Source organism: Bison bison, unplaced genomic scaffold (assembly GCF_000754665.1).
Source record: "Bison bison bison isolate TAMUID 2011002044 unplaced genomic scaffold, Bison_UMD1.0 scf7180017864240, whole genome shotgun sequence".
Taxonomy (NCBI): Eukaryota; Metazoa; Chordata; class Mammalia; order Artiodactyla; family Bovidae; genus Bison; species Bison bison.
Window position 1 is genome coordinate 377,291 of NW_011494812.1, and position 13,348 is coordinate 390,638.

General features: G+C 41.3%; 1 protein-coding gene across 1 annotated transcript; it reads left to right on the forward strand.

The window, feature by feature from the left end:
- The first annotated feature begins 2,006 nt into the window (after positions 1-2,006).
- CD1E (CD1e molecule) lies at positions 2,007-5,625 on the forward strand. The gene is made up of 6 exons (XM_010846835.1): positions 2,007-2,233; positions 2,563-2,859; positions 3,440-3,718; positions 3,963-4,241; positions 4,648-4,741; positions 4,851-5,625. The coding sequence occupies exons 1-6, from the start codon at positions 2,173-2,175 to the stop codon at positions 5,008-5,010; spliced, it is 1,170 nt and encodes a 389-aa protein (XP_010845137.1). The 5' UTR covers positions 2,007-2,172; the 3' UTR covers positions 5,011-5,625.
- Positions 5,626-13,348: the final 7,723 nt, after the last annotated feature.

A 13,348-nucleotide genomic window follows, 5' to 3' on the forward strand; every position in this document is an offset into this window, starting at 1 on the left:
CTTAAAAATCATTCTATATCAATATTCTTGTGTCATTTCTTGAGTTCTTTATTGTTGTTGTTGTCCAGTCTCTAAGTTGTGTCTGACTCTTTGTGATCTTATGGACTGCGGCCTGTCCTTCACCATCTTCTGGAATTTGCTCAAACTCATGCCCATTGTGTTGCTGATGCCATCCAACCATCTCATCCTCTGTCACCCTCTTTTCCTCCTGCTCTCAATCTTTCCCAAAATCAGGGTCTTTTCCAATGAGTTGGCTTTTTTTGCATCAGGTGGCCAAAGTATTGAAGATTCAGCTTCAACATCAGTCCTTCCAATGAATATTCAGGGTTGATTTCCTTTAGGACTGACTGGTTTGATCTTCTTGCTTTCCAAGTAACTCTCTAGAGTCTTCTCCATCACCACAGTTTGAAAGCATCAGCTCTTCAGTGCTCAGCCTTCTTAATGGTTCAACTCTGAGGCAAATTTTTGGTTTTACTTAGTTTCATAAAGGAAGTTCTGTGGCATATTGTCTGGCTTCCTGAGGGTTCAAATATGGCTTAACTTTGCCTTCATGGGGGAATGATAATTTGCCTGAATAAAGTAATTTAGAAGTATCTCATTACCTCAGAGTTCTGAAATATTTCCCCATAGCATCACACATGAGGAGTCTGAAGCCTATGTCATTCTCTTCTTTTTAATTAGCTAGTATGTGTCTAAAACTGAGTTGTTGTTGTTTTTTTTTTTTTTGTCTTTGGAATTCAGGAACAATACCAGGATGAGACTGAATGTGGATCTTTTTCCACAATTATGATCACTATTCAGTAAGCTTTATAGTAAAAGTAGACATTTTAGTTGGGTTTTGTTTTGTTTTCTCCAAATAAATTTCTTGTCTGAACCTAAGTGTCTGGCAAATTTGTTTGGCACCAAGTGGGCACTGATAGTGATAGTGAAGTCGCTCAGTCGTGTCCGACTCTTTGCGAGTGGGCACTAATTAAATGTCAGATGAATGGCCAAACAGAGGAAATATGTTTCAACTGCCTTAAGGCTGCCATAGCTAATGTCAATGCAAGGAACCAAAATAGAGACTCAACTCAATAATTAATTCTCCCATGCACACTACAGTCCCTTAGAGTCACTTCCCTGCCTCCAATAAAGCTCTTCTCTTGTCAACAACTGAAGGGGATACCAGTGCTCCCAGGCCATGCCCACCGTTCATACCGAGAGCCAAGCTTGCCCACCATCAGTAGACATACTCAACTCATTTTGGGTAAGGATGGGTTCCAAGGCCTCTGGATACTCCCCACAGACCCACTCACACAACATGACTGGAAATCCACCTGCCTCCCAGCTCACCATTTCCAGGTTAAACTCAGACATAGACCCTTCAACAGTGACAACTAGTCTGTCCAGGAAAACTGAGCAAAAGGGCATTTTTTATAGATTATCTGGTAACCTGTATTGTCACTACTGCTTCTTTTTCATTGTGGATGATGAATGAGGTTTGCCTGTACACTAACAGCTACACTCAAAATGTCTAGTGTTTTCTGGCAATGATTTTGAGAAAAGCAGACTGAAGGGACGAAGGGGACTGAGATGAGGTGGAACAGGCAGGACAGGTGAGAGGAGTGAGTGTCGACTCCAGGGGGAAAGCAGTTAGTAGAGAAAAACAGGGAAGACCAATAAGAAGGGGGAAAGGTAGCCAAGCGGCATACAGGAGGAGGAGACTACAGAAGGATGAGGAGTGAGAAGACTGCTGAAAAGGCCACTGGGCATCACTGATCACCTTCCATCATTTCTTCTCACAGAGGAAGACACTGAGAACCCAAGTATGGACTTGATTTCTCCAATGCTAAAAGATGCTAAGTATTCCAGCCAAATCACAGACAGTAGGCTTTCTTCAGAAGCCAGGACTGGCTGCAGTAGAGGGGGTCAGGATGGCGTAGGCACACACAGAAGAAAATCAGGAAGTCAGATAATGGGAGAAGTGGAGGGGAAGTGAGAGACCGTGTGGGAGGCCTGTGACTGCCAGACGCTGTAGGGTTTCTCTGGCAGGGAAGTCGGCAGAGGGAGAGGTTTGTGTGTTGGTGTACCAAGGGAAGTCAGATGAGAGGGTGAGAGGGTAGAGAGGGGAACCGTGTCTGAGTTCTGAGGGCAGCTTGCCTGTGCAGTAATCCTTCACTTAACAGAGCTACAATGCTGCCTCTGCTGCCTCTGCTCTTCAAGGGACTTCTCTGCCATGGGGCAAGCACAGTGGGTAAGATGATCCCAAGTGGAAAGACACCCTTGGCTGGGCACTCCAGGGTAGAGAGGTTCTGGGGAGGACCCAGGGGAAGGGAGTAATGCACCTACAGGATGCCCTTGGGGTCTGCACACCAGGTTAGTTCCTAGAAAAGTATTCTTTGTCATAGTCTCGGTTAATCTGCTCTTCAGTTAATCTGCCTGATTTTGGGAAGAGGATGCTAGCTCAGAGGCAGAGGGTATAGGAATACGTGCAACCTGTGTAACTATCTCTCCTCTATGTGTAACCATGCATCCTCTCCTCTATGGAGCCAACTTTTCCCATGCTTTCACTCTCTCTCTCAGGTCTTCAGGTTCCAGGACCCCATCATCTGGCTGCAGAAGAATCCCCCTCCTTCCGCTTGATCCAGATCTCCTCCTTTGCCAACCACAGCTGGACGAAGACCCAGGGCTCAGGCTGGCTGGGCGACCTGCAGACTCATGGCTGGGATAGTGTCTTGGCCAGCATCCGCTTTCTGAGGCCCTGGTCCCAGGGTAACTTCAGCAAGGAGGAACTGAAGAACATCCAGGCACTCTTACAGCTGTACTTCCACAGTTTCCCACGGGAAGTGCAGGCCTATGCCAGTCAGTTTCAGTTTGAATGTGAGTTCTTTATTCCAAGAGAATATTCGCCAGAAGGCTCTGACCATCTTTCAAAGGATAGATGGAATGTGGACGCTGATGTTGTTCCTTGTCTCCTTTTGGGCACTGTCCCTCCTCTGCTGCACCCTTCACCACCACTCCCACTCTATTCTCCCACCCAATACACATAGCTCTCACACCTCTAAACATACCATCAGGTTCTAGACCTTGAATAACTGTCTGTTCTTGATCTTCTGCCCAGCACCCTGGCCTCAGAGTCAGCCTTTCCCAACCAAGATTCTGCCCTCCTTTCTTCCATGTTTACAAGGTTCTGCTTGTACCTAACCACTCCCCAGTCTGCTCTTCCGGTTAATGTCCTTTATTTCTCTAACAGACTTCCGTCTAGCCCTTCCCCTTAATTATTTCAAAATACCTTTATTATCTCAAAATTTTCTTCCCACAAACTTCCCTTTTCCTGTCCCACCTCTGGCCTTCCATGTGATCCCCCAGCAAGTTTTCCTTCCTTTAAATCTCTAGGTTGTTTACTTTCCTTCCCTGTAATTCTTTTCATATTGATTCTCTCTTCCTTATCTACCCGCAGACCCCTTTGAGCTCCAGGTATCATTTGGATGTTTAATTCATACTGGGAAGGCTTTGGAAACCTTCTTAAATGGAGCATATCAAGGATTAGATTTCCTGAGTTTCCAAGAAAATTCCTGGAAGCCATCTCCAGAAGCAGGAAGTCGAGCTGAGAATGTCTGTAAGGTGCTCAACCACTACCGAGTTATTAAAGAAATTGTGCAGAGGCTTCTCAGTGACACCTGTCCTCGGTTTCTGGCAGGAGTCCTTGAAGCAGGGAAGGCAGAACTGGAAAAACAAGGTGAGCCCAACTCTTTTTCCCCTCCTATTTCTGGTGTATCAACACCTGTATTTGAGTTTTCTACTCTTTATCAACCTTTTGAAACACATAATAAGAAGCTAGAGGGTGAGATGTTTGGATTTAGAACTGTTTCCTAGAAAAGAGGAAGAAGTGATTACTCAAACTACTTAAGGAACCCTAAGTCACTAAACTGTAGTCTAGGGTGCCCTCCTAAATTCTGTTTATCCTCCTCTTTACTCTCTAGTGAAGCCAGAGGCTTGGGTGTTCAAAGGCCCCAGTCCTGGGCCTGGCCGTCTGTTGTTGGTGTGCCATGTCTCTGGCTTTCATCCAAAGCCCATATGGGTGATGTGGATGAGGGGTAAGCAGAAGCACCCAGGGACTCGACGAGGTGATGTCTTGCCCAATGCTGATGGGACCTGGTATCTCCGAGTAACCCTGGATGTGGCAGCTGGGGAGGCGGCTGGCCTGAGTTGCCAAGTGAAGCACAGCAGCCTAGGAGGCCAGGACATCATCATCCACTGGGGTGAGAGAGAACTGGGGTCTGCTGGGAGGTGATAGTCTTTTCATAGTAAAAACAGCTAATGAGTGAGGAACTTAGAAAAAATGGCCAGAAATGCTATGCACAAGAGGTTACAGGTGGGGGAATCCATGGAAAGAAAGGTGGAGCATGACACCAGTTAAATTTTAAGAAAATGCAAGAAGAGGATTAGAAGTACTAGAGAGAAAAAAAAGAAGGAGCTGGTGATTTGATGAAAGAGAGAAAAAGTGGACAGACCAGAGACACAGACTCAGGATGAATTGAAATGAGGACTCTAGAAAAGACAGATTAAAACTCTGGGGAGGTCCCACCACTGTGAAATGAGAAGCATTAACTATGGTAGAAAAGAGAGCACTTTATAGATTGATTTTCTTATTTTATCCCCACTTAGGTGGATACTCCGTATTCTGGATATTGATCTGCTTAATTGTAATAGTTACCTTGGTCATGTTGGTTATAGTTGATTCATTGTTTAAAAAGCAGAGGTGAGTCTTGTTTTGTCTCTTCAGCTTCTTATCAGTTTATTCTTTTTTTCTCCCTTTCTCCTTTCTCTGATTTCCCTTATTTGACCGAGATCTTCTTTTCCTCCCACAGCTCAAATCAGGATGTCTTCTCTATCTCCCACCCTGCCTTTCCCATAGGAGCCAAAACCCAAGACCCCAGGAATTCAGGACATCAGCTCTGCTTGGCACAGGAATCATGGATCAAAAACAAACTCTTAAAGAAATGGAAAGCTAGACTAAATCAACTCTAGTGTCATTAGTTTTACCTTCCACATAAAATTATTTTCCACTTCTGTTTAAACATGATTCATAGCTCTAAACAAAGCTTGATTTTGCTAAAGTGATTTGTTCTGTCAGAGACCAGGCCTGCACCCTTTTGAAAATCTGTTTTTTTCCCTCCCATCTTCCAGAATATCTTTTCTACTTCAGCCACATGTTCATCACTATTGATCCTTAAAATTTTAATTCAGATGCCTCTTTCTTAAGAACTTACTTGGATTGTCCAGGGGAAAGCTCTTCTTTATATCCCAAATTGGACTGTTCTTCCTAAATACACTCATCTCTTCCTACTCCAAACAGTCATTTTAAATTTTTTGTGTTTTTCTCTCATTTGCTTGAAAGCAAGATTTACGTGTTTGTATTTGTGTCCATCATCGAAAACCTCACCTGGTTCTTGGCAGATTGTGGGCAGGTAACTTGTGCAGTTGTTGCCATCTCAAAATCCTGTTCATTTTTGAAGGAGATATTGCATTTTCATTTTATACTGGCCTCACAAATTATGTAGCTGGTTTGTCCTGAAAGAGATCTTTCTCAATAAATACTGACTGAAATAAATGTATTGTCAAATAAATTGTCTTAATCCCTTTCCTTTTTGTCATCTCTGCATCATTTGGCTATGTTCTTATTAAAACTCTTTGTCTGTCTCCCACCAAAGGTGAAGGAGGCAGCTAAGTATTTCAGACTTCATCGCTGTCATGGTGTTCATGCATCTTCAGAGATATTTAAATAAAATAATAACACATGAGATTTTCTCTTGTCAAAGAGAGGGTAGGGTTGGACTGACATTCCTACTTCTCTGAGATTGTGTATTACTATATATGTCTTTGTGGATACACATATTCAGGGGATACATTCATATTTTGGAAAGTTAGGAACAGAACATGGAGACTGAGGATTATTTTTATGGACAAAGCCAAGCAAGGAAGGGATACATTGATCAGATGCCAGCCAAGTTACATTTATTTTCTTTAGCATTTTGACTTATTATTATTATTACATATACTTTATTGTCCCCTTAATTTTTAATATGGATATTAAAATTATCTAATTGCTTTAATTGAGATTCATTCGATGAGTCTGTTGGAGATCAGAAAGCTAGTAAGGTATAGTGTTCATACTGATGTTCATTTGACGTCTTCCCTCGGATGGAGTAATTGAGCAGATTGTATAGATTTTTTAGTGGGATCTTAATACTCTATATGGGGCATTCCCAAGTGTCCCATGATCACTTATCCAAGCTGTACTCTTACACATGAACAACTGAAGTCAGTCCTTTCCCTATTGAGAGTTCATCACCTTCTGAATGCAGAAGATATACAAACAGCCTATCTAGAGGCAGCCACCAGATTTCAGAGAGGAAGGCAGAATTTTAAAGGGCTTTTGGGGCAATAAATAATGAGGTTCCATCACATGGTAGAAGGTCCTTCTCTATCAAAATGAAGATGTGCAAGTAGGAGACTTTCAGTGTCTAACTCAGGTGTGTGATTTAAGTATAGTTCTGATATCTCCTGTTTGAATATAATTTTTCCCCACTACCCTAATTTTTTGGTGACCATAGTTCTTGAACTTCTTATATGGATCAGGCTAACTTCTCTGGTCCCACATCTAATCTACCCTACTGGATATTATGCTTCTTTGACACTAGACTTCTTTCTCTCTTTTATTAACACCAAAATTCTTTTGACTTAAGGCAATATTATGCATATTTTCCCCTCCATCTGGACCATTCTTCACTCAGATCTTACATGGATTTTTTGGGGGACACCATTCAGCTCTAAGCTCAAGTGTTATAGAGAGGTCTTTCCTTAAAAGTTTAGCTAAAGTAGCACATACCACCTCAGTCATATCCTGCTCCAATACTGAATTAGTAAAAACTATCTCATTTATTTTTATGTATTTACTATCATTTTCATCTGAAATTTAAGCACTGTGACATCATAAATTTTATCTGTGTTAATGAAATTTATATGCTAGTGCTTAGATTGGGTACAAATAGCCTGATATAAAGGGGATGATTAAAAATATTTTTGTTGAATCAACAAATGATATAAGCTTTGACTAGCTAGAAGAGATCTTAAAGTCAGCAGTCTCTATCTTATTAGCCATAGATTTTCAGGTACTAATATGTTTCTGAAGTGCAATTCTGGTGTCACTGAAAGATGTAAGTAAATCGTTTTTTTGTTTTTTTTTTTTTGTGAATCATTGATATTGTGCAAAGATGGTAAAATGGCCATTGTCAGCTCTCTCTTTTCTTCAAGTTATTGTCTTTATAATGAGTCAAGATCTCAAGCCACAGATAAGACCTTATGAATGAGGGAGGAGATCTTGGAAAATCTTCAGTCCTTCATACTGTGAGTGACAGGTCCAGTTTACCATAATGTGCTACTCTAGATTTCTCTGCTATTGCATTTTAACGAATCCCATGGGAAATAGATGGAGAAACAGTGGAAACAGTGTCAGACTTTATTTTTTGGGGCTCCAAAATCACTGCAGATGGTGACTGCAGCCATGAAATTAAAAGACGCCTACTCCTCGGAAGGAAAGTTATTACCAACCTAGATAGCATATTGAAAAGCAGAGATATTACTTTGCCAACAAAAGTCTGTCTAGTCAAGGCTATAGTTTTTCCAGTAGTCATGTATGGATGTGAGAGTTGGGCTGTGAAGAAAGCTGAGTGTCAAAGAATTGATGCTTTTGAACTGTGGTGTTGTAGAAGACTCTTGAGAGTCCCTTGGACTGCAAGGCGATCCAACCAGTTCATTCTAAAGGAGATCAGCCCTGGGATTTCTTTGAAAGGAATGATGCTAAAGCTAAAACTCCAGTACTTTGGCCACCTCATGCAAAGAGTTGACTCATTGGAAAAGACTCTGATGCTGGGAAGGATTGGGGGCAGGAGGAAAAGGGGACGACAGAGGATGAGATGGCTGGATGGCATCACCGACTCGATGGACATGAATTTGAGTGAACTCCGGGAGTTCGTGATGGACAGGGAGGCCTGGTGTGCTGCAATTCATGGGGTTGCAAAGAGGCAGACACGGCTGAGTGACTGAACTGAACTGAGGGAATCTCTTAGGAAAGGATGAATGTTATATTTAGTGATTTTCAGGAAACTCTGGGTTCTTGAACACAATACCTTAATGCATTCTAATTCTACTTTCAACAAAGTACTATAGTTGAGAAGTGAGCATAAATTTGGGTAAGGCACAAGATATACCTCCAGAAGAAGATGGATCTAGGATGCCTGCATATATACACCCATCAATAAAACTGGCATAGATGGGTTCAAAAAGAGCCCTGAGAGGTGAACATATGATCACATTGCCAGAAATACCAGCTTAACAGGATTTGGGAAAGTTTAAAATATTGGTTCATGAGATTGCCAGAAAAGCTCTGTGTCATCACTGTAGTATAAACTTTTGGGCTGGGTAATTTAATCTGAGCTCCTGGGTGAGGATCTAGTATTTAAAAGCAAAATGTGTCACTTAATCACTCAGAGATGTCATCTAGTTCTTTCTGTTACCATATCATTCTAGATGGAACCCTGGAAGATGGGACTTAATATTCTAGACTCTGGGGTGGGTTTTTCCACAATTAAGGATAATACTTTCCATTCCTGCAAGCTAGAAGACCAAAAAGGTAACCTGTTTTGCTAACAGTGCAAACCTGGACCTTACTGTATTCTGTTGTGTACACAAATGAAGTAGAAGCAATAGGAGATGGGTTTGGAAAAAGAGATGGAGGCATTGTTCTTGGTTGTTGGTAAATTTCTCTAGGAATAACATTAATTGTTGGAGGCAGGCAGCAGTAGGACTGAATGAATCAGAATATGCTGGGGTCCAAAGTCAGAAAAACACTGTGACCATATGCCCTTGACAAATCATGGGCTTGGAGAATGTTTATCTGAAATCTTCTGCCTAATGAATGAAGTAACCTGAGGATGGGAAAGATTTGAGTAAGTGTAGCAACATAAACTGAAACAGGGATTCAAGCCTTCAGTTTTATCACATGCAGATGAAAAAAGATATTCACACAGCGCCTGCTTGGGAGCCTGTGCTCAAGGGGAGAGATATTGTTAAAAGTCTCTTCATGCAACCCACAGACAGTATCTACTATAGATCTTAGGGACATGGGATTTACTTTTAGGGAATTAAACCTAGCTTACAAATTTTCTTCACCAATCATTTCTCTTTTCTTATTTTCTTTTGTAGTTTCATCATTTTACTAATTTTCCAAGATCACAAGTTTATTCTCTTTGGTTCATCATTCTTCCTGGACAGTCAGTCTCCAAAGCCTACTTTATAAGTTCACCTATGTCCTATTCCCTTTTCCATAATCCTGAGCTAGGTGTAAACTCCACTGCCAAAAATGTAATACAAGTTAATCATCCCATTACCTATAATGGGATGACCACAACTTGAGCATTAACTCAATTACTACAGTCAATGAGAAAAGTACCCGTTTTATGGTCAAAGTTGACTGGATGATAGAATACACTTAAGTGGAACCTGTAGTAGGTTAAACACTTTTCTACACACTTTATACATATTAACTCATGAAGTTCTCAGAACAATCCTGAGCTAGGTACTATTATTGCCATTTTATATATGAGGATACATGAGTGACAGTGAAAGTTGCTCCATCATGTCTGACTCTTTGTGACCCCATGGACTATACAGTCCATGGAACTCTCCAGGCCAGAATACTGGTGTGGGTAGCCTTTCCCTTCTCCAGGGGATCATCCCAACCAAGGGATCAAACCCAGGTCTCCTGCATTGCAGGCTGATTCTTTACCAGCTGAGCCATAGGGAAGCCCCATAGGGATACATAGGCCCATAGGATACATAGGCCACATAACTAATAAGTATTACAGGTAGTTTTGCTTCAAAATCTATGCTTTAAGCACTACACTGCAGACTCAACAAATAATTATGGGACATCTACCATGTGATAGATGCTATGATATGTAGTTGTATACAACAGAGATCCAAGAGTAAAATATCCTTACACATAGAACTTACATGGTAGAGGGCAGGAGAGACAGACAACAAATAAATAAAAGAATTATGTGTAAAGTCATGATATATGCTATTGATTATATTCTTTGCAGCCAAAGATGGAGAAGCTCTATACAATCAGTGAAAACAAGACCGGGAGCTGACTGTGACTAAATCATGAATTCCTTATTGCCAAATTCAGACTTAAATTGAAAAACATAGGGAAAACTACTAGACTATTTAGGTATGACCTAAATCAAATCCCTAACAAATATACAGTGAAAGTGACAAATAGATTCAAGGTACTAGATTAGATAGACAGAGTGCCTGAAAAACTATGGGCTGAGGTCCATTGTACAGTAGGCAGTGATCAAGACCAACTCCAAGAAAAAGAAATGCAAAAAGGCAAAATGGTTGTCTGAGGAGGGTTTCAAAACAGCTATGAAAAGAAGAGAAGCAAAAGGCAAAGGAGAAAAGGAAAGACATACCGATTTGAATGCAGAGTTCCAAAGAATAGCAAGGAGAGTTAAAGTATTCCTCAGTGATCAATGCAAAGAAATAGAGGAAAATAATAGAATGTGAAAGACTAGAGATCTCTTCAGGAAAATCTGAGATACCAAGGGAACATTTCATGCAAAGACGGGCACAATAAAGGACAGAAATGGTATGGATCTCACAGAAGCAGAACAGATTAAGAAGAGGTGGCAAGAATACACAGAAGAACTATATGAAAAAGATCTTCATGACCCAGATAATCAGGATGGTGTGATCACTTACCTAGAGCCAGACATCTTGGAATGCGAAGTCAAGTGGGCCTTAGGAAGCATCACTATGAACAAAGCTAGTGGAGGTGATGGACTTTCAGTTAAGCTATTTCAAATCCTAAAAGATGATGCTGTGAAAGTGCTGTGCTTAATATGCCAGCAAATTTGGAAAACTCAGCAGTGGCTACAGGATTGGAAAACATTAGTTCTCAGTCCAATCCCAAAGAAAGGCAATGCCAAAGAATGTTCAAACCACCGCACAATTGCACTCATCTCACACGCTAGTGAAGTAATGCTCAAAATTCTCCACTAGGCTTTAGCAATATGTGAACTGTGAACTTTCAGATGTTCAAGCTGGTTTTAGAAAAGGCAGAGGAACCAGAGATCAAATTGCCAACATCTGCTGGATCATAGAAAAAGCAAAAGAGTTCCAGAAAAATATCTATTTCTGCTTTATTGACTATGCCAAAGCCTTTGACTGTGTGGATCACAATAAACTGTGGAAAATTCTGAAAGAGATGGGAATACCAGACCACCTGACCTGTATCTTGAGAAATCTGTATGCAGGTCAGGAAGCAACGGTTAGAACTGGACATGGAACAATAGACTGGTTCCAAATAGGAAAAGGAGTATGTCAAGGCTGTATATTGTCACCTTGCTTATTTAACTTATATGCAGAGTACATCATTAGAAATGCTGGGCTGGAAGAAGCACAAGCTAGAATCAAGATTGCTGGGAGAAATATCAATAACCTCAGATATGCAGATGATACCACCCTTATGGCAGAAAGTGAAGGAGAACTAAAGAGCCTTTTGATGAAAGTGAAAGAGGAGAGTGAAAAAGTTGGCTTAAAACTCAATATTCAGAAAACTAAGGTCATAGCATCCGGTCCTATCACTTTATGGCAAATAGATGGGGAAACAGTGGAAACAGTGGCTGACTTTATTTTTTTGGGCTCCAAAATCATTGCAGATGGTGATTGAAGCCATGAAATTAAAAGACAGTTATTCCTTGGAAGGAAAGTTATGACCAACCTAGATAGCATATTCAAAAGCAGAGACATTACTTTGCAAGCAAAGGTCCATCTAGATAAGGCAATGGTTTTTCCAGTGGTCATGTATGGATGTGAGATTTGGACTGTGAAGAAAGCTGAGCACCGAAGAATTGATGCTTTTGAACTGTGGTGTTGGAGAGGACTCTTGAGAGTCCCTTGGGCTGCAAGGAGATCCAATCAGTCTATTCTAAAGGAGATCAGTCCTGTATGTTCATTGGAAGGACTGATGTTGAAGCTGAAACTCCTATACTTTAGCTACTTGATGTGAAGAGCTGACCCATTTGAAAAGTCCTTGATGCTGGGAAAGATTGAGGGCAGGAGGAGAAGGGGACGACAGAGGATGAGATGAGTGGATGGTATCACCGACTCAGTGGATATGAGTTTGGGTAAACTGAGGGAGTTGATGATGGACAGGGAGGCCTGACGTGCTGCAGTTCACGGGGTCACAAAGAGTCAGACACAACTGAGTGACTGAACTAAACTGAACTGACGTATACTATAATTAAATGAAATGAGGGAAGGGGATCAAAGGGGAAAATGGGCTATTATTTTAAAGATGATGGACAGAATGTGGGACTCAAGAAGATGGCTTTTGAAGAGACACCTAAAGCAAGAAACAGGCCATGCAATATTTATGGGAAGAACATCCCAAGGAAGGGAGCACAAATAAGAACAGCATTGCACATTGAAGTGTTCTAAATCCAGCACAACTGTACTGGAGTAAGTGATGAGGAACATAGTAGGAGATAAGGGCACTGAATTGAAGTCACATTATAATGGTGGCCTATGAGTCACAACATCGTGATTGAAAGTCATTGGAGAGCTTTGAATTAATGTGTAGCACTTTTTAGGCAAAAGGACACGAGTTCTTAAACACAAATACTGTCTGGTCTCACCATTCTTGCTGTTTAGTTGCTGTCATGTCTGACTCTTTTGTGATCCCATGGACTGTAGCCCACTAGGCTCCTCAGTCCTTGGGATTTCCTAGGCAAGAATACTGGAGTGAGTTGCCATTTGCTTCTCCAGGTACTCTTCCCAACCCAGGGATGGAACCCATGTTTCCTGCATTATAGGCAGATTCTTTACCACTGAGCCACCAGGGAAACCTGGTCTCACAATTAGATGACTATAAAGGGGCACAATTTTATCTAGACCCAAATTGCAGTGATCCTTATCTGCTTACTGGGTGCAGACTTAATCTTATTAAAAGTGCACCTCACCCATGCTCACAGAGCAGTCTTTCAGCATCAATTACCAAGTAGCATCTTGTTTTTTCCTCTCTAGTTTATGCTTCTACTTGCCAACAGTCTGCTACTCAAAAGGTTGCTTGCAGGAGTGTCATAGCTTCCATAAACATTTGCACAATCTCAGGTACGTTTTGCAGGGATACTCCATACAGAGGCATGATGTACTTACTACTCTGTTCTTTTTTCTTTTTCCAGAGGGAGTGCAGTGCTGGTGATGCCTTAATTTGATTTCTTTATACAATTTTTAAGGT

What these genes read in the sequence shown, in the direction of transcription:
- CD1E (XM_010846835.1), top strand. Translation starts at nt 2,173, where the DNA reads ATGCTGCCTCTGCTGCCTCTGCTCTTCAAGGGACTTCTCTGCCATGGG. An exon ending in CCATGGGGCAAGCACAGTGG is followed by an intron (nt 2,234 to 2,562) that starts GTAAGATGATCC and finishes TCTCTCTCTCAG; the next exon opens with GTCTTCAGGTTCCAGGACCC. An exon ending in GGACATCATCATCCACTGGG is followed by an intron (nt 4,242 to 4,647) that starts GTGAGAGAGAAC and finishes ATCCCCACTTAG; the next exon opens with GTGGATACTCCGTATTCTGG.